This window comes from Marmota monax, unplaced genomic scaffold (genome assembly GCF_021218885.2).
Source record: "Marmota monax isolate L192 unplaced genomic scaffold, Marmota_monax_Labrador192_F-V1.1 WCK01_AAM20220418_F8-fsc00124, whole genome shotgun sequence".
NCBI classification, from domain to species: domain Eukaryota; kingdom Metazoa; phylum Chordata; class Mammalia; order Rodentia; family Sciuridae; genus Marmota; species Marmota monax.
Genome location: NW_026692505.1, coordinates 1,351,032 through 1,378,914, shown reverse-complemented (window position 1 = coordinate 1,378,914; position 27,883 = coordinate 1,351,032). Strand labels below are relative to the sequence as shown.

General features: G+C 33.3%; 1 protein-coding gene across 2 annotated transcripts in view; it reads right to left on the bottom strand.

Moving 5' to 3' along the window:
- The window catches only part of Uhrf2 (ubiquitin like with PHD and ring finger domains 2), a 78,798-nt gene that overhangs the window by 13,072 nt on the left and 37,843 nt on the right, over positions 1–27,883 (bottom strand). For both annotated transcript variants that reach the window (XM_046445815.2, XM_046445816.2), the window contains 7 exons: positions 27,391–27,609; positions 14,716–14,825; positions 13,155–13,341; positions 9,896–10,019; positions 9,567–9,674; positions 6,798–6,902; positions 447–553 (listed from right to left, as the gene is read on the bottom strand). In XM_046445815.2, coding sequence (XP_046301771.1) covers positions 447–553; positions 6,798–6,902; positions 9,567–9,674; positions 9,896–10,019; positions 13,155–13,341; positions 14,716–14,825; positions 27,391–27,609 — 960 coding nt within the window. The remainder of the gene's footprint in view (positions 1–446; positions 554–6,797; positions 6,903–9,566; positions 9,675–9,895; positions 10,020–13,154; positions 13,342–14,715; positions 14,826–27,390; positions 27,610–27,883) is intronic.

Genomic DNA, 27,883 nt, shown 5'->3' with positions numbered 1-27,883 from the left:
TTAATATTATTATTTTGTGGAGTTGAGGATTGAACCCAGGGCTTTGTGCATGCAAGGCAAGCAGTCTACCAACTGAGTTATTTCCCCAGCCCACATCACTTTGTTTTTAACTTATGGCACAGTAAACAAGCTGCCTCATTTTTACTTTTACTTAAATTATATATCTTCCTTTTCTTTAAAGATAGACTTTTTTTAAAAAAAAAAAAAAGTATAACACATGTATTAAGCAAGACTGGGAATTATGCCTTTTGAAAATTAACAGTATTAAAAAATAAATTAGAAAAAAAATTAGGATGCTTATAAGTATATAATCAGGTGATGGAATTTTAATTTCAATTCTTTAATTCCTAATTTACGATTCTGCCTTGCAGCATAAGTTACAAGTTACGATCCTACAATCAAATTTTCATACAACATCCAAATTCTAAGCATCTTTACAACAGTACCTGTTCATGTTTGTTAATGTTTGATCAGCTGATGGTGCACCAATTCTTTTATTACCAGCAAGATTTTTACCACCACTTCCAGTATATGTGAATTCATCACCTCGGTCCTATAGGAGAAGATTTTTACATTAAGATATTAAATGCAAGTATAATTTCACAAATTCTCATTTTAGAGTCAGAACATTTAATTAGAATATTGTGAACGGACATGTTCACAATATTGAACTCATGGTCTATCAAAATAATGCAAAATTCAGATCAAGTGATATACCTTCAAGATATATCACTTGATCTAAATTAGTTTCACTTTCTAGTTCTAGCTTCCAACATCTCCAAACATGGCTATTCTCAAGCTATATATATGTAGCCAAATAATCCTCAGAATGTTACAAGACAGGGTCTTATGAGTTAGAAATATTAGATTTAATTTAAGTCAGTGTTAATAAACATATCAATACTAGTTTATATGCCCACACTCAATACAGGGTATTGAATTCAGGGCCTCACACATGCTAGACAAATGCTCTTCCGCTGAGCTAGACTCCCAGCCCTTTTTATTTTATCTTGAGACAGGGTCTTGCTAAATTGCCCCGGCTGGCCTCAAATTTACAATCCTCCTGTCTCCGTTTTCTGAGTAGCTGGGATTAGAGGTATGTGCCATCATATCTGGCTTTTATTTTTGTGGTGCTGGGGATTGAACACAAGGCCTTGCCCATGCTAGACAAATGCTCTATCACTGAGCTACATCCTCAGTCCTTATATTCTTCATAGGACAGTACCACTTTCACAAACAGTCCATAACTGAATTCATAGCTGTCATCTACACCATACCTAAATTTGGTGACAAATATTCAAATCCTAATGTTGACATTAAAAAATTTTTATGAGGCAAGTTTATCTTAAAATTTCATATTAGAATTCTAATAGCATAATTCATTCTCTACATTTCATACTCTTGAGTTCATCTATATATTTAGGTAAAATACTCATTCTACTATTAAAAAATTTGGAAAATAATTTGAAAATTAAAGCAGTATTTAATATCTACTAAATGTAAAAGAAAAATGCTAAAAGAAAATGTTATATCAACAAACTACACAATTATTTCTGTAATGCTAAAAATTTAGATCAGTATTACTAAGTCTTTAGGTGATTTGGTAACTCAAAATAAGTTGAGAAAAAATAACCATCAGTAGTTGAGAAAAGTAACTGAAGTAACCATCAATACACAACTTCTTTTTTTTTTTGGGGGGGGGGTTGCTAGGGATTGAACCCAGGGTTATTCTACCACTGGGCTACATCCCAGCCCCCCGACCCTGCCCCATTTTTGAAACAGGATCTTGCTAAATTGCCAATGCTGGTCTCAAACTCATGCTCCTCCTGCCTCTGCCTCCCAAGGCACTGTCACTGGGATTACAGGCATACTCCACCACACCCAGCAGCATATAACTAATTCTACCAACATTAGCTAAACATCACTTTAATTGTTTTTTTTTGTTCTGATGTTTTTCTCATTTTCTCTACTAAATTTTTACTTGCTGAGGTCAATTATACCCCTCTTTTCATTTGTTTCCCTTTGGATTAAAAGCCTAACTAAAATCCTGTCCTTTAAAAGTGTTTTTACTGGCCCCCAAACCTTGAATTCACTTTTTGTTGGTCTAATATTGAGGTCTCTATTTAAAGAAAATAAGACATTGAGGAATTTCATCTTTAATGTATGTTACAATTAAAGGAATTCTAGTAAATATATCTAGAACATTTCTTTTTTTCAATTGCCTCAATTTTTAAAAAAATTTAATTTTATTTATATTTTCAGTACTGGGGATTTAATTCAGGGGTGCTCTACCAACAAGATGTACCCCTAGTCCTTTCATTTTTAGAGACAATTTTGGCTGCTGAATCTGGTTGCAATCCTCCTGCTTCAGCCTTCCAAATAGTGGGATTACAAAAACATTTCTGATTGTTCCTCAGGCAACAAATAACAAAATAATCAAGGATCAAAAATAATAGTTAAAATTCTACAATATTAACTCATCTGTAATTCAAAGATTATAACAACAAAAACTTCTATATTATCAGAGGAAGGAGAAGACTTGCCAGAGTTCAGTCAACATTATTTCAGATTATTTTTCCTAAGGAAAAATTATCAGCCTAAATTTGTTGCATCTCCAAGTCCATCATCCACTAACTTGTGCCCCTAGTAGGAGCCTAAATGAGGATACTGCCTAGGAAGAGCTTTTATTTATAAATAAATAAAATACCTGTCTCTTGAAAAGGGTCACGATGCTGCCCCCAGAGAAATGCAATTTCCCAGTCTCTATTCTTATAAGTTTTTGAAGTTGCTGCCCAAGACCAGCTGCATGTTTCCATTCCTATCATCAATCTTATCACATGGAAGACCTTTATCTTAATCTTCTCAACATCCCCCATAAATATTATCAGATAAACTATCCTAAAGCACAATTAAGACCACAACACTTTTCCCAGATACTTTAAGGATTCTTTAATTCAAGTCTATATAGAACAAAACCTCATTTTTTTGCCAGTTTTTCTTTCAATAATAACCTTTACATGCCTGCAAAACTGGGTACTACCACTACAATTGATAATGCCTACTTACCACTTACTGTGTATGTGGGGTTAATAAACATTTTACATATAATTAACCCAGGGTTAATTGAACCCAGGGTTATCTACCACTGGGCTACATCCCAGCCCCCCGACCCTGACCCGTTGTTGAAACAGGATCTTGCTAAATTGCCAGTGCTGGTCTCAAACTCATGATCTTCCTGCCTCTGCCTCCCAAGGCACTGTCACTGGGATTACAGGCATACTCCACCACACCCAGCAGCATACAACTAATTCTACCAACACATTAAGCCTTCACATAATTCTACCTTCACATTAAGTCTATGAGCTAAGTGTGTAAACCTTATTTTACAGATCAGGGAAAGGTTCCATAACATGCTAAACTCATAGCAAGGAAGAAATGGCTCCAGGATGCAAACCCTACAGTGTGGTTTCAAAGTCTTCTTCTAAGTAATCTGCTTCTCAAAATAACTGAGAAGAGGCCAATCACTTTTTAGGGTCCTTACTTTTCAAGAAAGATCACCCAAATACAGGACACAAAAACTAGCATTTGGCTAATTCCCAAGTTTCTAGACTAAATATTAACTAGTTTGTCAACAGGTACTTAAGAGTTTCATGTCCATTCACCCAAACAGAACAAAGATCACTGGCTACATGAATGTTACATCAAATTCAAGGTTACATCAAATTTCTCTCAAATAAAAAAAGCTTATTTTAAAAGAAAGAAAAGCTTATTTAAGTTTCCCTCACCTATTCCTTGCCTATAATAGAGCAAAATGTTGAAAACACTTATACTTTAACATCTGCAGATACATCTTAGCTGGCAACTAAGTCTGTATATCATCTTAGTCCTAAAATAAATTATATTATAAATTATATAATTATATAATATAAATTATAAATTATATAAAATAAATTATTATTATAAATTATATTCTTTATATTATTTAACACAGTTAGAATTAACTATTTAACACAAGTAAATACTTAACCTTTCATTTTTCCACAAATGTGTTAGTGTTCAACTAGCAATTATATTAGAAAAATGGAAAAAAAAGAAATAGTAACACCTATTCTTCCACTTAAACTTGGTACTCATATTTAGCTTTATATGTTGAATTTACTTCATATATTTAAGATCTGTTTCTGCTACCGAGAATATAATTACCATCTGAGTCCTCGTTATGTTTCCAGGACTACATAATTTAACATAACCCTCTTCCTGATATAAAATAATGTTACAATTTTTTTATTTTACATATGGGGAAGTTATTGGAGTTAAGTAATTTGCCCAAAGTTTCATACACAACAAATGTCAGATCAAATACAACTTCCCAGATGCTAAAAATAAATGCGAAAGAGATTCCACTTCTAGTTGGTTCTGTTACACAGTTCAAAAAGTTCTAGTCAGTAATAAACTATATAACATTGGCACTATTTCTGATAAAGATATAGCTTCAGAACATGTATATTAAAGAAGTTTGCAAATGACTAACCTGAATATCTCCGTTTTCTGCTTCTTCGTCTGTTAATATAAATACACTGCCAAATTGGCCTATTAGAAAATTGGCAAACTTTCTATTTTTGTCTAAAAGCATACCACAAATGTGTTCTCTATGCTACTTTAATTCATCATAATATCCCATGAAAGAAAGCAAATAAAACAGAGTGGGAGAAAAAATACATGGTGAACAGCAAAAAACCAAACAACCTAATTTAAAAATGGGTTAAAAAATTGTGGTATATATGTGTATTAAGAATTGTAATAAAAAAGTACATGTATAAAGGCATAAATTGGCATGAACATACTTTATATAGAGATATGAAAAAGTGTGCCCTATATGTGTAATAAGAATTGTAATGCTTTCCACTGCTGTCATGTAGTTTAAAAAAAATAAAAATTAAAAAAATAAAGATGAAATCCTTCAACCACACACACAAAAAAATTTAGTGTCTTTGGCATACAGATATTTTCCTTAAAACCTTTCATAGAATATATAAATACATTATGGCAGTCATTTTATAATAAAATAACTTTTTAAAAGAAAAATAATTTAGCTTCTGAAAAAAAAAAAAGGTTAAAAAAAAAAAAGCCTGAAGGACTATGCTACCAAAGAGGCTATAGAGATGACAAATAAGCCAATGAATGATGTCCAATATCATTAGCCATTAGGGAAATGCAAATTAAAATAAGAAGAACTTCTGGGCAAAGTGACATGCAGCTGTAAACCCAGCTGCTTTGGAGGCTAAGGCAGGAGGAGAGCTCAAGCTCAAGACCTGCCTGGGCAATAGTGAGATCCTGTTTCAACATTTAAAAAAAGCGGGGTGGGAAGGGGAGGCAGAGCAGGCAGTGGCTAGAATATAGCTTAGTAATAAAATGCTTCTGGGTTCAATCTCCCTAAAATCCTAAAAATGAGATAAATTACACACTTATCATTATGGCTACAATAAAAAGTAGCAACAGCAGCAAACGCTGGTGCAATGCAGAGAAATTTAATCACTCTTATCTTGCTGATGGTAATGTAAAATGGTATATACAGTTAACTCTGGAAAAGTGTGGCAATCTTTCTTTTCCCCATAGCTTTACTGAGATAAAACTGAAATAAAGTTTGGCAATCTTTTGAAAAAAGCTAAACATGCCACTATCATATGACGTAGGAATTGTACTTCTTGATGTTTATTCCAGAGAAATAAGGATTTATGCTTACAAAAAGACTGTACACAAAAGTCTACTACAATTTTATTCATAATAGCTAAAAACTGGAAGTAATCCAGATAGTCCTTCAACAGGTGAATAGTCAACTGTGGTACATCCTTACCATGGACTAATACTCAGCAATAAAAAGGAATGAATCATTGACACCTGTCACAATTTCTGGAGAATCATGCTAAGTGAAGAAAGTCAGTCAGTACCAAAGGTTATAAAATACATGATTCCATTTATTAAACACCCCCCCCCCCATGCTGGTGACTAAACCCAGGCCCTTGTGTATGCCAGGCAAATGCTCTATCACTGAGCTACATCCATAACCCCATTTATAAAAATTTCTGAAGTGACAAAATTATATAAATGAAGAGCACATTAATGATTATCAGGGGTTAGGGAGGGCTTGAAGACCTAGTACAATGGATATAACTATCAAAGGGCAACAAGACAATGGAAATTGTGACAAAAATGTTCAGTAGCATTATTGTGTCAACGTCAATATCCTGGTTGTGATATTGTGCTACACGGTTTTATAAAATGTCACTAATGGAGGAAACTGGGTGGAGGGAACAGGATGTATGCATTATTTCTAATGCTACAATTAATCACTGTGATCTACAATTATCTCAAAGTAGTAAGTTTAATTTTTAAAAATAGTTCCATTGAGGGCTGTGGCTGTGGCTCAGTGGTAGAGCGCTTGCCTAGCACGTGTGAGGCACTGGGTTCGATTCTCAGCACCGCATATATATAAATAAATAAAATAAAGGTCCATCAACAATTTAAAAAATTTAAAAATATTTAAAAAAACAGCTCCATTGAGAATGCAGTATCTCCTCAGGATATTCAGTTACAAATATAAATATGTGTATATCAAATCAGTAATGTAAAGACTAGACACTGCCAACTGATTTCCCTTATAACTGTATAAAACTGATTGCTTCAATATAAAAACAATGCTAAAAAGAGATAGTATTTGTTGTAGCCTAGACAAAGCTTTTGTAATTTGCTGAATTATCAGGACAGATTCTAAAGAACAAAGTCATATGATGACTTACTACTTCATCCGCAAATCCACCAGCCAGGACAAGAGAATAAGCCCCATCATTACTTCGACCATGAATTCCACCAACATGGGGCCTATGAACACCTGCTTCGCTCACCTATAAAATAAGTAAAATGAGACCACATTACCTCTGAACAGTTGAGTTACATTTAGAAAATTATTTCTCATTTATTATTGTACCTTAAAAATCTAAGCAGAGTTGGGTTTTTTGCTTTTTCATTTAGTTCTCCTCCTAAAACCCCTAAAAGCACTGAGCTAATAAGCCTAAAATAAGTAGGTCTAGAATTCTGAGTTTCATATTATTAAATAATTATCTTCTTTTATAATTGGGACTTTAGCTTAACAGCTAAAAAGGAACTATTAGTTATTGAAACCTCTTTTCCCTTCTTTCTCTTTGATTATGACTGTTCCCTATCAGTTTGCCAAATCATTTTAAACTTTATACTTCTTCCACATTCCCCCAAACCATTTGGTCACAAGGATCCTGATTTTCCCTTCTAAATCCCTTGAATCCATCTTTTTTCTACTTCAGGTGTGCAACATTAGTTTGAAACATGAATGTTTATAATAGACCATCTTTCATTGCCTCCAGTTTTAGTTACTCAAACCCACTGTATCTATCATAAACAGAATGATTCTTTTAAGAACTGAGTCTCATTTTCAACTTCTTCAAAATATATTCAATAGTCTCACAGTATTCAGCCCAAGTTAAGCATGTCAATACACCTCTCTTAATCTGGCTTCTATTTTCTCAGCTGTATCTCCTGTATCTCCTTCATGGAAAACTATATGCTTATACCAAAATTTTTTGATGTTACTCAACTTATTCCAGTTTAGTGATACTATTCTATTTCAGTTACCTACAGCTTTTTCTCATATATATTGAATTCTGCCTCTCTGAAAAAAGTGTTACTTCTTTGTGTATTTCAAACTCCTTCAGAAAGGTATTATAATTCATCTCTTTGTCATAAGATTGCTCTTAGCAGAGTTAAAGGAAGCTGAAATTTAAGCTTGCATAGGAAGCATGAGAAAAGATGACACTTTAGAAGCTAATAAGAGCAACAGAACCTGGAAAGGCTTAGGTCTTAAAAACATCCACCACTTCAGCAGGAAACCGGGCCATTTGCTTTCCCCACCTCACTAACCTTGGTAAAAACAAATCTGTTCTCTTTTTCTCTAAATAGCAAATCCATCTAATTAGTTGTTGAGGCCAACAACTTCATAATCACCTTAGACCATGTTAAAGGGGCTTTTAAAGTTTGGAAATGAATTAGTGACAGATATATACACACACAAACATAATGAAGTAAATAAAAATATTTACAGCATTTTATATTACATTTATTTATAGAACTTTACTTAGAGCCATAAAAATGTAAATCCTGATTACCAATTCAGCCAAAATTATGATATAGTTATTCCACAACAAACATAAGTACTAAACTAAATGTTCATCTTTCAACTAAAGTATGAAGGAAAGAAAACCATATAAATATGTTATTTAGAAATAATGAGGTAAATCCGGGGGAAATAATTAAAATTTTCTCTTTAAGAAACAGAAAATGGGGATGAAAAATAGGGGAGGTTTTAAAAAATACAAATCAATTTAATTTTTCAATCTGTTCCATGTATAATGTTATTTTAATTTTAAAACTGTATTAAGGGGCTGAGGATGTGGCTCAAGCGGTAGCGCACTCGCCTGGCATGCGTGCGGCCCTGGTTCGATCCTCAGCACCACACACAAACAAAGATGTTGTGTCTGCCAAAAACTAAAAAATAAATATTAAAAATCTCTCTCTCTCTCTCTCTCTCTCTCACCTCTCTCTTTAAAAAAAAAAAACTGTATTAAAAGTCTAAGTATCAGGGCCACTGAACATAAAAATTAAAACCTATCTTAATTAAAGTCATGAATCATAGATATTGCTAATTGGAAATTGCTTTAGAGATTTTTTTCCACATTAAATTTCCCATGATAGAATTAATATTCTGAAAAGGAAATCAGGAATAAATATAACACTGTCTTCCTCAAGGGGAAAAGAGAAATAATTTTATTCCTGGATTAGCTAGCATTTCCTTCTGCCCAATATCTCAGCATTCATTCAGGAGGATAAGCCTCAAGAAAATACCCAAAGCAAGCTTAGAGTTCAATGACACTAAATGAGAATTTAACATGTGGCTTAAAGAAAAACTTACATTTTATTTTTTAAATAACTTTATTTTATTTATTAATTTTTTTAAGTTGTCAATGAAACTTTACTTAATGAATTTATTTATATATGGTGCTGAGAATTGAACCCAATGCCTCACCTATGCTAGGCGAGTGCTTTACCACTGAGCCACAACCCCCACCTCCTATTTATTTATTTTTAAGTGGTGCTGAGGATTAAACCCAGTGCCTCACATGTGCCAGGTAAGCGCTCTATCACTGAGCCACAACTCCAACGCATATATTTTAAATATTAAACTTTTTGTAAGAAAAATTCTTTAGAAAGCTTACCAATAATGTTAACATTGTAACTATAATAGAAGAGTAAAACAATGTGATAAGAAAGCATAGCTCATCACTAAGTCTGTGATATATGTTCCTGTGTGTCATCTGCTAAGGAAGAGCACACCTATCCCAAAGAAAATCTTTCATTCTAACAAATGAACACCACGTGCTAACAGCAAGGTCCATTTACAATCAATATATTGTTAAAACTTACTTCTGTTTTAACTATACCCAATTTTACCATTTCAACTAACCAATTAAAAAACATACCTGAACTCTAAATCTCCAAGTTGATCCAACAGGAATACCAGGAATAGGTCCATAATGATTAGAGGGGACAATAGTACATTCTTTTGTACGACCAACACAAGCCATTCCCTGTAAAGTCACAAAATTAGCTGTTTGAGAAATCAATTATGTTAAATCTTAATGAAAGACAAGATGTGAATAAAACAGAAAATCAACTATTTATGTAATTTAAATATTGCTTATATTAACAATTATATTATTTAACCTTTTATACCATTACTACTACTGGTACTGAAACATTCATAACATACTATAATTTGCTATTAGGAAAAAAAGGAATTCTTCTTTACCCTGCCCCAGTCTCTCCGGCTTTCAGTACTAGCAGATGGCATCTTTGATTTCTTTTTACTCATCTTGAGTCTTTCACCAGCCTTTACAACCTCACTGGAATCAGTTTTACAGCAAGGACAATACCTTTAAAAGAAAAAAAAAGAACAAAGGAATTTTGATAATATCATATTAAGGCCAGTAACAGAATAATGGCCTTTCTAGGTTAGGATAAGTTTTAACATGTATTGGTTGGGGTATATTGCAGAGCTTCAGCTGCCATTAACTTCTCAAAATATTTACATGATTAGGCTGATGTAAAAAAATATTCCTGTCATTCTTTTAGAGAACTTAAATATTTTAATGTTAAAAATCCTCAATTTCAGTTCAAAAGTCAAAGAAAATGATGAGATTCCAATGAAACCATGAACTCTAAACTCATCATTAATCCCAAGAAAAGAAATTACTCATTCAAAATTCTTTTAATTAAAACAAAAATAAAAAGAATTGATGGTTCTGGACCAAACATTGAACTATACAACAGATATATCTCCCCTCAGGGAAGAGATGGTAGTATGGAATGGGATGGGGGTGGGGGTAGGGTGAATGTGGCGCAAAAAAAAAAAAGAGAGAGAGAGAGAGATATTCTGGAGAAAAAGATTTACTAATATCTTATATGTAAAGTAGGGAAGAGGAAAAATAATCCTCATTAAAGATGAGGTTTAGCTTTTGGTACAAATAAGTGGATAAGATGATGGAACTACTTACCAAAGACTGGGGGAGGGTTAGGATTTTAGGGGAAGTGTTTATAAAAATCAAATCTCCATTTAGACTAATTTTGTGATGGTGGTCAAGTAGACAAATGGGTCCAGAAATATAAACTCAGGGGAGATTGGATTTCAAGACAAAAATTCAGAACTATTAGCTTGGTGTTTAAAGTCTTATGACTAAATGAGGTCATCTAGGAAGCAAGCATAGAGAGAAAATCAGTGGGCAGTGCTTTAGGTGAACTCCTGAAAGCTGGCAGGTAAGGGGAAAAGAAGAGACTAAAAAGGAAAGGTCAGTGAAGTAGATGAAAAATCAGGATCATATAACATCATAGAATCTATAAAAACAGAGTAACCAGTTGAGCAGTAAAGAGGACTGAGATGTGATCTCTGGGTTTGTAAACAGAAAATATATATAAATTCTACATAAGCATTCATAGGCGAAGTGGGAAGGAAAGCCAGACTGGAGTGCTGTGAGGTGTGAAATGGGAAGAAAGAAAATGAAAACAATTACTAAGGATAGCTTTTCTATAAAGGGAGTAGGGAAGAGGGTAGACAGATGGAAATCCAGAGAAAAATGGAATCAAGAGAGGTTTTTGTGAGTTTTGAAGGCTCAAGAGATGCTAATGATGATGATCTAGTAATAGAAATTCAGGAGAGGAATTAATTGCAGGAATGAAGTTCCTGGAAAGCAAAAAGATATATAGCTCTGAGGCCAGGTAGAAGGGTTTCCATTTTAGAGAATCAGGAACAAACTATACACTGAACAAGAGGAAAGAAAAATATGAGACTTTGGAAATAAGAGTTAGAAGCAAAGGTAAAATTTAGAGTATGATCATGCAAGCTAGGAGGTGACAGGAAGTTATATTCCTTTTCACCTTCTCTCACCCCTCCAACCTCTGTCATAACACATAACACATAGCACAGCAACCGTATTTTTTAACAGGCTAAGGAAAGAACAAGGAATGGAGAACAATCTGTTCTTCATATTGATACCAGTTATATGCTTGTGACATCAGTATTTCTACCTGTCATATCCTTTACTTAAAAACCCTCAATGACAGTAATATGGCATATAGTTTAAAAAAAAAAAAGAAACAAAATTCCTCATATGGTATTAAAAAGTTCATTATTACTTTGGGCACATTTTCCCCAGTCTTTCTTCTAATCACTTTTTAAAATTGTATTTTAAAATTTCTTTTTAGTGGTGCTATATTTTTAATGCACAAAACATAATTATCAATCTCACTTCCTAGTACCTTCCTTTTCACTCCCCATCTCCTTGTTTTATTCTACTGATCCCCCTTCTATTATTCTAATTACACATATGGCAAGATTCATTGTGGTATATTTATATGTGGACATAGCATAATTTGGTAGTTTTTGTTCCCCAGTACTTCTCCTTGTCTTCTTCTTCTCTTTCCCTCAATCCCCTTTTTCTCCTCTATTGGTCTCCCTTCTATTTTCATACTTTTAAAAAATTCTTCTTTTATCCCTCTTTCTAATTTGCATATGAGAGAAAGCATTTGACTCCCGAGTCTGGTTTATTTCACTCAGCATGATATTTTCCAGTTCTATCCATTTACAAGTATATGAAATAATTTTATTTTTCTTTATGGCCAAGTGAAACTTCATTGTGTATATATACCACAATTTATTTATCCATTCATCTGTTGATGAGCACCTAGGTCAGTTTCATAATTCAGTTTCACAATTCATTGACTATTGTGAATTGTGCTGCTATATACATTGTTATACATGTTATCATTTATAACTGCAGTATGCTGATTTTAGTTGGTTTTTGTTTTTATTTTATTTTGGATAAATACCAAGCAGTGGTATACCTAGGAAATATGGTGGTTCCCTTCCTAGTTTTTTGTGTAATCTCCATATTGCTTTCTAAAGAGGTACTAACTTTCAGTCTCACCAACAATGTATAAGTGTACTTTCCCCCCACATCCTCAACAACAATTATTATTTGTATTCTTGCCATTCTAAATGGAGATGAAGTCTCAGTGTAGTTTTGATTCACATTTCCCTGACTGCTAAGGATGTTGAACAATTTTTGATATTTGTTGGCCATTTGTATTTCTTCTTTTGAGAAATGTCTGTTTTGATCATTAGTCCATTTATTGATTGGTTGTTTGTTTTTATTTGTTAAACCATTTAGATTCTGGCAAGCACACATGAAGCCCTGTTCTACTTACCAACTTCATAGGATTAGATAAAATCATCCATATACAGCATTTTTTAGTGTAAAGCATATGAAATATATAATAATTATTAAGTACTATTATAGAACATGAGAGAGATCAAAACATGGAGCTAAAGACCAATTCAGAAGCTGCTATGGTAATTGAATAAATACTATCAATGCCAAGTAAGCATTTGTCTCTTAACATTTCAAGCACTTTACTATATACCATTTATCTTTATAAATATACTTTTGGTAGTTCAAATAGATATTTCACATTTGATTCTCTATAAAGCAAAAAACAAATCCTGATGATCATACCAGTATTCTTCTTCTGGGACTTTATCCAAAGGTGGAGTCAGGCAGTAAATATGATAGGCCATATTACATTCGTCACATAGAAGCTGCATGTTGGGTTCATGCTTCTCACCACATTTATGACAAGAGCATGTACGGCATTTCTTATCTGGGTCTCCACCACATAGGTCACATTCAGGGTCATTTTTCCCTTAAGAAAAAAAATTAAAGTAAGTCTTACCTTAAAGTAACTTGTTCATCTATTAATCTCAAAGAAAAACTCATGGAAACAGCATACAACTTTTTTTTTTTTTTGCGGGGGGGGGGGTACTGGGGATTGAACCTAGAGGTGCTTAATCACTGAGGCATGTCCCCAGCCCTTATTTATTTATTTTGAGATAGGGTCTTGCTAAGTTGCTTCGGGTCTTGTTAAATTGCTGAGGCTGGCCTTGAACTTGCAATATTTCTGCTTCAGCTTTCCAAGCCGCTGGGATTACAAGTGTGTGCCACTACACCCAGCTAGCATATACTTTTTTTAATCAAAGGAACCAAAAGGGATAATCAAATGTGAGAGTTTAGAGACAAAAACCTGAGTCTCACCTTTGATTTACTGCATTAAAATTTCAAGGATGAGGCTCAAACATAATTCAGTAAAAATCCAATCACCTCCAAACATGATGATAATATTTACTTTTTATTTTTGCATATTCTTTTTCAGGGCTGGGGATTAAATCCAGGACATTGCAAATGTGAGGCAAGTGCTTTACTACTGAACTACATCCTCGCATCATATACTTTTGCCTTAAAATTTTTCTTATAGCAGGGCATAAAGGCACATACATGTAATCTCAGTGATCTGAGAGGCTGAGTCAGGAGGATTGCAAGTTCAAGACCAGCCTTAGCAACTTAGTGAGACCCTATTTTGAAATGAAAAAAAAAAAAAAAGTGCTGGAGATGTAGTTCAGTGGTATAGTGCTTGTTTAGCATATGTGAGGCCTTGGATTCAATATTCAGTGCTACAAAAATTAAAAATAAAACCACCCCTCAAATTATATATACACTGACCCAGTTTCCCACAGATGCACCAGACCCTTTAATGAACTCACAGGGCACAAGAGGGAAATATAATTCGTTAAACAAAGTAATTTAATAAATGGAACTGTTCAGTATTTCTTTTGGCCTTTAAATGCCAAGAAAAAATTACTGAGACATTGATTGCTCAGTTAACTAAGAAAGCTTGAGAAACTCTAGGCAAAACCTTAGGTAAATTCTTAATTGAATCCAAAGAGAGACAAGTTGATATGTGGGGTCTTTAATCCTCTTGCAAAAAATTTAAAAATGTTCAGTATTGATAGGGTTATGAAGAAACTTGTACACCATTGGTGAGAAATGTATTTGAAAAATTGTTTGAGAATACTCAGAAAAACTTAAGATTTTTTTCATTGGAAGTTATTTCTTCTTTGTCATCCTGAAAGTAAATTTATGTGGTCTACAGTTTTATATTTCCTCCAAATTATCCACTTGTCAGTAAAAACAAATTTCCATAATATATAACACAATCTAAGTTCAAAAGAAAAATGCATACTTAAAAACTTTCCATCTGCAAATGAAATAGGATGCGCTCCGGGCTTCTCAATCTTGAAGATTTCATCTACAAATATTACTCTGCAGTCATTTAAAGTCCCTTCAGAACCTCTGTTTAAAAAAGGAAGAAAAATTAACTTGTACCAACAAAACCTAAACCATGTGCAAATAATAATTAGAAATGAGTTTGGAAATTCACTGAATTTTACTCACGTACATATTGAGATTATACTATTCTAATTATTATGTACTATGGTTTCCAATTGTAGAAAGAGTCCAACAGTGATTATTTAATATTCATAGTTATAACTTTAGTGTAGAATCAGGAAAAAAATGCAGACTTCATTACTTAGGTTACTTGGGAAAAAGTAGCTATCTATAAATTTAGCTCAAAGAAAAGATTATTCTGTCAATTAAAATGAAAGATTTCAACATATTTCTAATAAGAATAGTAAATTTCTAGGCAAAAATAAGATGACCTCGCCTCAAAAACAAAATCTTAAAATACAATGCCATATTTTTCTGTCTCAGTTTATGTCTATTTGCATATGCTTCTTCAAGCTTCCTCCTACTACTGTGAATTTGTGCATTTCTCCTTTTTATCTGTCGGCTTTTGCTTTGTATTTCTGAAGACATATTATTAGATGCATACAGATTTAAGAATCCCAAATCATCTTATGAAATGTCTCATTCTCTAGTATTGCAGTCTTCATCATACTACGTTTTTCTTCCCTTTTTTTTTTTTTTTTTTTGTTAGCATTTCCTTGGAGACTTTTCCCCCTCTTTTCACCCTTTCTTTAAAAAACTTTTAATATCAAATACACACAAATGCAGAAAGCTACATAGACAAATAAAGAGTTAAACCAACTGTAAGGTGCATATCCTTTGTAAGAGGCCATCAGAGAAGTTAGAACTATTAAGTACCTCTGAAACCATAACAGGCCCCAACCAATGACATCTTCATATTATCCCATGAGTTATATTTATTTTAATTTTCTTCATTCTTGTCACCCATATCCCTAAGCCTATGTTTAGCTTTGCCTGGGTTTTACAAGTGTTAATATATAAATCCCAATACCATCACTCTCTTCCTTGTGTCCAATAATTTCTTAGACTTGATTTTGAAACTTACATTCCAGAAGCATAGCTGAATCAACTTTTATAGATCATCTGTATGTCCATATATTAGGAGTTGGATCTGGAGAAGAGATCAGAAAATCTTGGCCCACTGTGTTTTTGTAAATAAAGTTTTATTGGAACCTAGCTATACCAACTTGATTATGCATCATCTATGGTTATTTCATGCTACAATGGTAGAGTTGAATAGTTTTGACAGAGAGCATTTAAGCATAAAAGTTAAGCTATTTACTGTTATGCCCTATACAAAAAGTGAAAATGTCAACCCTCACACTAAAGTCTTCATCAGATTTAGGTTCATTTTTTGGTAAACTACGTTATAAGTCTCTTTCCAACTGGAAGTGGTAATTTTTCCCCCCATAATGACAAATACACACTGATGCTCAATGCCTGGATTAATTCATTGGAGGCTGGAAAATGTTGATATTTTAGTTCTATTATTTCCTTTCTTATTTATTTGATGAATAATTTGAGAAATTTTAAGAAGAAACATTTTTCAATATTTGGTGATCCACTGGTATAGCTCATATAATATGCAGTTAAATGCTTATTTGGCATTTTTTAATAAATTACTTTTTTCTTTATATTAGTTTAACATAGCAAAATGTATAAAATGCATATGCTTAAAACAAATATTTAGAGTCTTTTTAAAAATTTGTTTTTTTAGATATACATGATAATAGAATGTACTTTGACATATTACACATACACAGAGCATAACTTATTCTAATTAGAATCCCATTCTTGAGGTTATACATAATGTGGCATCTCACTAGTTATGTATTTATATATGAATATTGGAAAGTTCTGATTTATTCTAGCTTTCCATTCCCATCCTCCCTCCCTTTTCTTAATTCCCCTTTCAACATCTATTTTTCCCCATCCCCCTTATTGTGTGTCAGCATCCACATATCAGAGACAACACTCCATCTTTGGTTTTTTGAAGTTGGCTTATTTCACTTAGCTTGATAATCTCTAGTTCCATCCATTTACAGGCAAATGCCATAACTTCATTCTTCTTTATGGCTGAATAGTATTCCATTGTGTATACTATTCTAGTAGGCTCAGGATCTCTGGTTGAATATCTAGGTCCTTGATCCACTTAAAACTGACTTGTGTGCAGGGCAAGAGATAGGGATTAAATTTCATTCTACTGCATACAAATTTCCAGTTTTCCCAGCATCATTTGTTGAAGAGGCTATCTTTTCTCTAATGTATACTTATGGTGCCTTTGTCCAAGATGAACTGGATTTATGTGGATTTGTCTCTGTGTCTTCTATTCTGTTCCATTGGTCTTCATGTCTATTTTGGTGCCAATACCATGCCATTTTTGTTACAATAGCCCTGTAGTGTAATTTCAGATCTGGTATTGTGATGACCCCTGCTTTGCTTAAGGATTGCTTTGGCTATTTTAGTATTTGGCAGTTTTTTAAAAACCAGTTCTCTAACAAGTTTTTGTACTGCTATGAACCCATGGCTTTAAAAATATTTGATGTGATTCAAACTACCATAATTATATTTTTCTTATTAATATTCAAATTATTTCAACACTGGCCTACAGGAGCTTCCAGAGGACTCCTACTCTATTGACAAGAACTTAGCAGCATTTGTAGATTTTATTGTTATTTGTATGAAAAGATGTTCTAGGTTCACTTTGAACATTTTTTTTTTAAGAGAGAGAGAGAATTTTTTTTAATATTTATTTTTTAGTTTTTGGTGGACACAACATCTTTGTTTGTATGTGGTGCTGAGGATCTAACCCAGGCTGCACGCATGCCAGGCGAGCGTGCTACCGCTTGAGCCACATCCCCAGCCCACCTTGAACATTTTCTGTCTTCAATCTGGAGTCTCCATCTCCAAGATACCCTGGATTTTTTTAAGTGCAAAATATTTCAAGATCACAATCTGGCATTAGGAAAGCTTATTATGTCTCCGTTATTACTGTTCATAGGTTTTTTTCAGCATATGAAAGTATAAAATTTAAACAAACAGTACTACACACATTCAAACAAAATATGAGTTCATATTAACACTTTCTGTTCAAATTCAGCACTAAAGTTTTTGCATACATTTATTTACACACACACACATACACAAACACTTTTTTTGAGGTATTCAGGAATATATGTTTTTTCTTCAACTAGGAAATCCTGGTTCTCAAGGACTCCAGGATGTCTAAATTAAAATAGCATATACCTTTTGCTTTATTTCACATGCGAGACATTCTTGCTGGTTGTCAATATAAAGTTTGAACTTTTTGTACATTTTCCCATTTCTTACATTTGAAATATAGGTGGTTCTTTTCTTTTCTTGGTGGTGATGTTGAGATCAAACCCAGGCCCCTGAGCATTCTAAGCAAGTGCTCTACTACTTAGCTGCACTCCAAGCCCCCTATCCCTAGTTCTAAATATAGAAATATTTTAGCAAAGTGAAGCAGCACAGGCCTGTAGTCCTAGAGACTCAGTAGGCCAGCCAGGAGGATCACAAGTTCAAGGCTGCCCTCAGCAACTTAGTAAGACCCTGTCACAAAATAAAAAAGGGCTGGGGAATTAGCTCAGTGATAAAGTGCTCCTGGATTCAATCCCCAGCATGTATGTATAAAAATAAATAAATAAATAAATAAATGTTTATCGTAATTCTTTATGTCAAATTCTCTTTAGTTATCTTGGTTGTCTAAAGCTAGTTCCCTAGAAGATTTCTCAGGTAGAGTTGATAAAAACAATATCCCCCTAGTTCCTACAAGTTAGATTTTATCAGCAGTCATATAAGACTAATTTGGCTACAGTTAAAATCTTTGGCTCTCTTTTTAAATTTTTTTTTAAAAAATATTTTTAGTTGTAGATGGACACAATACCTTTATTTTATTTATTTGTATGTGGGGCTGAGGATTGAACTCACTGTCTCACTGGGCAAGTCCTCCACTACTGAGCTACAACCCCAACCTCTTGGCTCTCCTTTTCTTGACTCATGCCTGTCTTTCTGGGATGCTTCATTGTCAGCAAGGATTTAATCCTGTTCCTAAAATTTTCTATTTCTCTTGTAACTTTGTATGGAATTTGATATACTTTCTTTTTTCTTGTTTTTATAAAATAAACATTCTGAAACTTTAGAAGCTGTGATTTCATCTAGCTTTTTATTAGTTCACAGCAATATAACTCACTTTTTTAGAGGAGAAGAATTCAAAACTGACAACTAAAATCTAACCTAATAGAAATTAAAAACATTGGGCAACCCCTGTTGGGTTCCCTCTATCCCTGTGAGAGTTCTGTCTCTTTTCTTCTCAGTTGAATAAATCCTACTCTTTTATGCTAAATAAATAAATACACCCCCGAGGTGGTGGCAGTGATTGTAATAGGGCATATGAGAAACCTCTGGGGTGATGAAAATATTTATTTATTTTTTTTTAAAGAGAGAGAGAAAGGGGGGGAGAGAGAATTTTTTTTAATATTTATTTATTTTTTTTAGTTTTCGGTGGACACATCTTTGTTTGTATGTGGTGCTGAGGATCAAACCCGGGCCGCACACATGCCAGGCGAGCGCGCTACCGCTTGAGCCACATCCCCAGCCCTGAAAATATTCTTGATTACAATGGTAGCATGGGATATTCATTTCTCAATGTTCACTCAACTATATATACACTTAAAATAAGTATGTACAATCATGCCGCAGTATCTGTAAAGGACTGATCCCAATGCCCTCCGTACCAAAATCTGCAGATATTCAAATCCCTTATGTAAAATTAAAATGCTACATTTTTATTTGCATATCACACACATCTTCATGTATATGTCTTTTATAATACTTAATACTATGAAAATGCTAAGTAAATAGTCACTGCACTGTATTGTTTGGGGAATAATGATTTTAAAATTTTCATGTTCAATACAGATAAACTTTAAAATATGTGTGTGAATATTTTGGATCTGTGGTTGGTAAAAAACATGGGTGTAGAACTCCTGGATAAAGAAAGTCAACAATATTATTGTATATAAACTATACTCAAAAGTGACTTAAAAAAAAAAAAAAAAAAGACACTATGCTCCAGAGGTTGAGGTGGGAGGATGGCATGTGTGAAGACAGCCTCAGCTAGCACCTTATCAAGACCTTGTCTCATAATAAAAATCAAAATGGGGGCAGAATCTGGGCATGCAATAAGAATGTCCCTAAGTTCAAACCCTTATTTTCTGCAGTCTCCTCTCCTGGCTCTACTCTCCTCCTGTTCTAACTGGACCCTTTTTTCCTTTGTCTCAATTTTTCTTGATCTACTCAATTTGGATTCTACACTCGTTTCTTTTCATTGAGTCTCTTTCCTGGAATAGAGCTCTAGTTCATTTCATATTTAAAGAGTTTATAGGACTGTAACCCCTTCCGACCTGACTGCAAATTGTTTGTACTTATCTGAATTGGAATGCACACTTGTCTAGCTTTAGCTGCTGTGTTAGTTAATTATTGCTTAAGTCAATGTTACCAACCTACAATAAAATTTACCCCAATTTCCAAGGGTCAGGAATTTAGGAATAGCTTAACTGGGAAATTTATGGCTTAAGGTCTTTCATGAAGTTGCAGTCAAGCTGTTGGCCAAGGTTACAGTCTCACCTAAAGACTGTACTGGGGGAATAGCCACATGTTGCCTGAATAGCCTCATGAACATGTAGTTGACTCAGCCCAGAAGAAGTGATCCAAGAGATAGTCCAAAATGGAAGTCATTTTTTTACAACCTAATCCCAAGGTGGTATACTATCACTTCTGCCTTATTCTATTGGTCACATAGAGTCAGTGTAGTAAAATACAGGAGGGAAATATATGAGGGTAAGAGCCAGAAAGCAGGAACAAGAGGGTCATCCTGAAAGATGGTTCCCATAACTGCTACTCTCTAATTAGATATTGATTTATTATTACTTTGGAGTTCTTCAAATCATCACACATCCAAGAGCTACTGATATTGTAGTATCTCTACTGATATTGAAGGCTTTTTGTTCATCCCACCAGCTACTTTGGGATTCATGGGGAATAAAACACCACCCCATTTTATTGTAGATGTTGCCCATGAGCTTTTAGTTGCTTTGTTTTTATACGGAAATTTGAGGAGTTTTAAAGTCCATGCTGTTATTTTCCTAGAACCCCAATTATCCTTTTCTTTTCAATTTCTATGACTATATATTTGAGGACTGTTTCTTATAAGCAGCATATGGGATTTTTGCTTTAATCTAGTTTTTTGATCTTTGGTTTTAACTGGAATATTAAAATCACATGTAGTAAATTTAATGGTTGATAGAGGTAGGTTTGTTTCTGCCACTTTACTATATATTTTCTATTCTATTAATTTAATATTTCATTTCCACTATAATGAATCCACTTAAATTTTAGTGGTTGTCCAGAAACTAGACTTTGCAAACTTACATATCAATGTATTAGGTAAGATTTAGTCTCCTTGTTTGCTGCAGCCAAGCAGTTTGCAAACTAAGAGACCATCATGTATTTGTGAAGCCTCTCTACAGGTGGTCCCAAATCCTAATGTTTGCTTTCTAAGATTGCTGAAAATTCCACTCTCTTTTTTACTTACATTTTTAGCCTCCTGCCTAGCAGAAATCCAATATCTGGCAAAGTCCAAAGGTGAAAATATGCTATATGCTTGAAGCATCACAAATATCTGCCAAAAGCTCTGATTTTTTTGTGCCTACCCTGCTTCCATTTGCTCTCAATTAGGTTTTTCACTGGATTCAGAATTAGATTCCACAGGACAAAACACAACCACAAACCAGCTGCCTCCTAAGGTTATTCCTTCTCCAGTCACAGTTACAATAGTTTTCTTTGACACTTTGCTGCCCTCTGATAAACTATTTGATTTGGCTGCTATAGTTGTTTTAGCTAAGAGTGCTGATCTACTGCCAGCCATCCCACCCTACCTGGAAGCAGAAGCCTTCCATGCACTTTTTTAAGTGATCCCATAATTGTCACAAAAACCACTAGTTTTAAAGCTTAAAATTGCCTTTTCACGTATTTCTCATTTTAGTTTAATTTAAGGCTTATCTAGACATCTATTTTCTATACACATTACTGATGGAGTCATAGAATATTCAAAACATTCAAATAAACAATTCGTTCCCTCAAGAAATATACACTTAATTACTGGTTTAGTAAAATAGTAATTGTAAAACATTTTTTAATATTTTGCCAAAAAAGAAGTTGACTGGAAATGGCACAGTCTAACAAAAATCCCCAAATAGAGCTGCACACCCAAATAAGCATTACTTAAGATACTATGTAAGTTAACAAAATAAGATGTCTAAGAAGGACTCTCAAATAAAAGGCCATCAAAAAGTTCTCTTATTGTTAAAGTTAAATGGGCAGGGCTGGGTTGTGGCTCAGTGGCGGAGCACTTGCCTGGCATAAGTGAGGCACTGGGTTCAATCCTTAGTATCACATTAAAAAATAAATATATAAATAACAAAGCTTTTTTTCTCTTTTAAAGACTACATGTAAAAAAAAAGATAAATGGGAAATAAACTACCTTGAAGATGAAGAAAATACTAATATTACTACTGAGTATATGGAGAAAAAAGCATCCTCCAAGGATTGAACCAAGACTAGGATCCATAATGTTTCAAAGGTCTGAATTCATTCTGTGTGTGTTATCTAAAAAAATTCAAGCAGAGAATTTAAATTAAAGTTAAATGGCACTGCCAAAGGACTGGTAGAAGCAAACTCAAATCTCTAGAAAAATTCAATTTGGTTAGTTCAATACCCATTTTAAGATAAAATTTGATTTCAGAGATGTTAAAATATGGGGGAAAAACTCTTCTCAGAATCTATAAAATTCTGTATTTATTGAGAATCCACTGTAACAAGTCCTTAGAACAGGGCCTGACACATAGCAGCAAAAAAATAACAATAATAATAATAATAAAGGCATTGATGGTACACAGGACAGACAAAATATGGGCCCCAAAGGAGTCCTTGTTCTAGTCCCAGGAAGCTATGAATGTTACCTTACATAGCAAAAGGACTTTGCAGATATAATTAAGGGCCATGAAATGAGATTATCCAGGTAGGCGCAATATAATCACAAGGGGTCTTAAAAGTAGAAGGGGAAGAGGAAGTAGAAGAGCTCTAAAGAAAATTTGACTACAAAATAATGGGCAGGAAGTGGCTGTCTTTGAAGATGGAGAAAGCAGACCATAGGCCAAGGAACATAGGAGGCCTATAAAGCTAGGAAAAAAGGGAAAATAAAACAAAACAAAACACTCAAAACCCTAACCAGATTCTCCTTTAAAGTATCTCCAAAAATGAGCAAATTCTTGGTGACACTTTGATTTTTGCCCTGTGAAATCCAAACTCAAGAATTCCAACCTCTAGAACTAAGTTGTATTGTATATGCCATGAAATCTGTGGTAATTTGCTACCGCAGCAAAAAAAAAACTAACACAAATTATATAAGAGACAAATAAATGTCTTTTAAAAAAAATAAATGTTTTTAAAAAAAAAAAAAAAAGAGAGAGAATTCAAGTAACCCAGGACTGGTACATAGGGAATCTAGAAGACCTCTCTGAAGTAATACTTAAGCAGAGATTTGAAACACAACGAGCAGCCCAGGCAGACAATAAGACAAGGTCCTGAGGTGTGGGCATGTTTACAGGATGAAGCAACTCTTGGAGGGCAGCATGCTAGGGTACAATGAACTTTGACTGATACCTTCATATGGACATAAAATACATATTCTGTAAGAACATTCATTGATGATAATATTACTTAAGAAATTCTGTAATAGATATGAAAAAAATTTAGTACATAGTTTAATGTAATAAATCTTATAATAGTGTCTGAAAACAAGTATATCTACAGTTTTAGTAAGACTGAATAAATTTTCTTGCTATAGGATACAACTACTACTTTACTTGTGAACATTTATATGTGGTATTTAATACTCTACATATTACAATAATAGTAAACAAATTATTTTGTAAATATTATTTAAACCACAAAATGTGTTGTGAATTTTCTCCAGAATTAAAATAAAAACAGAAAATAACAACTTAAAAATACAATTTGTAAACTAGAATTAGACAGTTCAAATATATTCACTTTTTGATACTCACAAATTAAAAACAGAAACAAGCATGAACAAATTCCAAGTTCCCTTATCAAATCTCCAAAACAGATTAAAAATCATGTCCTGTATTTGTTTCTTTCTTTATACCTTCAATACAAAAGAGGGGATTAAAGCTGAAGGTTAATCTTTGCAAAAATCTAACAAAATTGATCAATCTCACTCAAAAAGTCGCAAACTAATTTTTCAGGGATAAAAAAGAAATATTACAAGAGATATTGCACATATTAAAAACATGTGGCTAACAAATTTTAAAATTCAGATACAGATTATCAGAAAATTAAATTCTAGTTCAAGAACAAAAAATATGAGTGGTCCTATAATCATTACAGAAATTGGATTAATCACAAAAACCTTCCCCAAAGAAAACTCAGCCCTAGGACTTTACTGAAAAGTTCTACCCAATACTGAAGAATACAAAATATACTATGAAACAGAAAAGATATATTCCACATTATTTTATGAACTACCATAATCCATACAGGTGAGTTAGAAAAATTTATATGCAAATTTACTTAATACAAATGTAAAATCCTACCCCAGATATTGTGAAACCAAACCTAGGAAAGCGTGTCTTTAAAACAAAAACAAACAAACAAACCCCCTAAAATCAAACACTATGATTACTGATGAAATTTTTAAAATTCTTTTGGCAATAAGGAAAAAAAAGATGCTACGTACTGAAGGGCCCAGCTACTAAATAGGATGAGGAAGAAACCAAATAAAGGACAAATCAAAATGTCATAATTCAATGATTATAATCATAAACATTTCAAAACAATCTACGTGTAAATTTTAATCTTACTTGTAGTCCTACATACAAGTAAAAGAAAAGATGACTGGAAAATTCAAACTCCAAGTACACAGAGCTAAGAACATTTAAGACCTACCTGAAGAACAAAGTAGGATGACATGGGTAATAAAACAGCAACTTTATGATCTCTGGGAATGGAAGTTTCTTAAGCAAGATACAGAGAGTAAAAGCATAAGGACAAATTTTCTTGATTTTTGAAACCTCAAGTACATTAAAATTAAGAAAATTTCTATTCAAACATTACAAGGAGAAAAAAGTCAGAGTTGAAAAGAATATTTTTGTCACATAAACTGAAATGATCTCGTATCCACACCTGGAATTCCTAAAAACCAAAACAGTATCTAGCAACAAAGAAATCCAACAAGTTTTGGAGCTGGATGATCAAAAAAGATATCCAAACTGCCAATAAACAAACAAAAACTCCATTAGCTAATGAAATGTGACTAAAGCCACAAAGAGATACTATTTTATTATACACTCACTTAATTAGCACAAACTGAAGTTTGACAAAATTAAGTGTGAATATGAATGCAGCACAATGGAAACTCTCATACTGGTGCAAAACTGTAACCTGACATAGTCACTTAAATATTTGGTTCTATTTACTAAAGATGCACAGGTTCTATAATCCAACAATACTACTTCTAGCATTTTGCATCCTAAGTAAACAATGTACATATGCACAATGACACAGGTTCAAGAATGTCATGGCAGCACACTTGTAACAAGCCTAAATTATCAACAACAGAATGCATTTATATTTTCATGCTCATTATTTATCCATTCTTACCTGTGAAGGGAAAAGATGTTTCATGAAAAAAAAAAAAAATCCCACACACAAGCCACACTGTCTACTTTTTTGGCTCTTATGTTTCTAACACTTTCAGTAAAAACTTGTATGATGGGAAAACAATAATTTACAGGATCATGTTTTTTACTGTTGGAATAGTTATCCCAATCATTGTATTAAGGTAGTATTTGCCTTTCCATCATTTCTACCAAAATGTAGATCTAGTCTCCAAAGCCACAGTACTCCCTCAGAATCATTTGGAGATACATTTTTAATACTCAGTTTTGTTTTTCAGCTCAGTGCTTTGAGTTTTGTTATCTCCTCCTATTGTATACACATGCTTTTTAAAATATCCTACTTTCAAGTACATTATAAGGCTCCCAACACAGCTGATTTATTTAGGTGGTTTCTCCTTCTTAATGATTCATATCCATATAAGAATTTAAAGTTGTTTAGAATTCTGTAACTGAATTAAATACTTCATCACTCTTGTGTTTCTGTAGAAACTTCTGAAATCTGTTTTCAATGAAAACAGCTTTGATCCTTAGCATCACAAATAATAAAATATAAGCTTTTTCAGCACATGCTAACATTCTTCTTCCTTATCTCGGGAATCAGCAAAGTTTTTATATAAAAGGCCAGACAGTCTAAGCTCAGATGCTCTCAGTTGAAACTATTCAACAATGCTGTTTTGCATGAACCAGCCAGAGATAATACATAAATCAATGGGCATTGCTGGGTTCCAATAGAACTTTATTTACAAAAATAGGCAGTTAGTGGGCTACAGTTTACTTACCCTTGCTGAATATTTTTAGTCATAAGCAGGTGTTTGCTCCCAGATTTGTCACCTTAAGTTACTAACCCAGTTAACTAGAACTTGACTTGTTTATTTTTTTACTTATGTAAGAAAACTGTCAGTGCCATTCTAAAATACTCAATGCTCAATACAACAAATTGAAGAATTCATTATCAAAAAAAGAACTGCATAAAAATGAACATAGAAGGGGCTACAGTTGTGGCTCAGTGTTAGAACACTTGCCTAGCATGTATGAGGCACAGGGTTTTAAATCCTTAGCACCACATAAAAATAAATAAAATAAAGGTATTGTGTCCACCTACAACCAAAAAATATGTTTTAAAAAATGAATATAGAAGGATACTTAAACATTATTTGTTCTAAAGGACTGTTAATATATTTTATTTATTAAAAAAAGTAAATTAATGATTATTCAGCCAATAAACTATTCAGATTAAACACCGAGGTGGTGATAATAATCTCTTAGGTGTAAATGGTTATCTGAAACAATGCAGAGTACTTCATTATGTGATGAGGTAAACCTTTAAAGTATTTCTTACAGAATTAATGATGTAAATATCTGAGTGGCTTGGTATTTTAGGTAACTTTTTGTATTTTGAATTCTCTTCATTAAGTTGGCTAAATTCCTTAAATTGAAGGAAAATTCTGGTTAGTGTTGGAAGTCTAGCAGATACCTATTAGATAGTCATCTATTGTTATTATATCAACTTAACTATTAAGATGCTTTTGTATATTTTGTTTCATTTATAAGAATCTTGTGTATAAGTAAAGATTTTTCTAATGAGATACTCAGTTATGTCCACCGTTCCTCCAAATATCTCCAGCCTTAAAATGGAGATAGTGATTTAAGACATTCTTAATAAAAATTCAAGATATTCTTTTATAGTAAGGAAATTTCCATCTTTCATAAACTACACCTTTAAAAAAAAAAAAAACAAGGAACATGTGCTTTATACCTAAAATTTACATTCCTTAATTCAGTAACTAAGTAGCATGTGAAGAGAATCTTACCCTAGGAAGATTTTCACACGAAGTTCTTTTTTGGTCCTTGAGATTGTCTTCAATGTGGTAATTTCTGCATCATACCAAAATCCTCTTTTTCCTGGATTTTCTACATTGTAATTAACCATTACTACATCACCAACATTTAGTTCGTTCCATTTCAAAATAGTTCTAGCTCGTGGCCGAAGATTCTGGACGTTCATTTCTAGAGTACCACTTTCCGGGTACCTGAGGAGAAAGAAGGGAAAAAAAAAAAAAAACACAGAACACAGCCTATGATAATCACCAAAGATGACTAAACAATTTGCAACAATTAGAAAAACTTAGAGTTAATAGTCTAGGAGAATAAGTAAAACAGGTTGCAACATCTTTAAATAGAGGGTATATTTTGATGACCTCTCACCTGTACTGTGATACATACCTACAGGCTGGTTTCTTAAGTGTGAGCATGAACCCTCACTCCCCAGCCCTGTTACACCTTGGAGATGCAGGTGTCTTCATG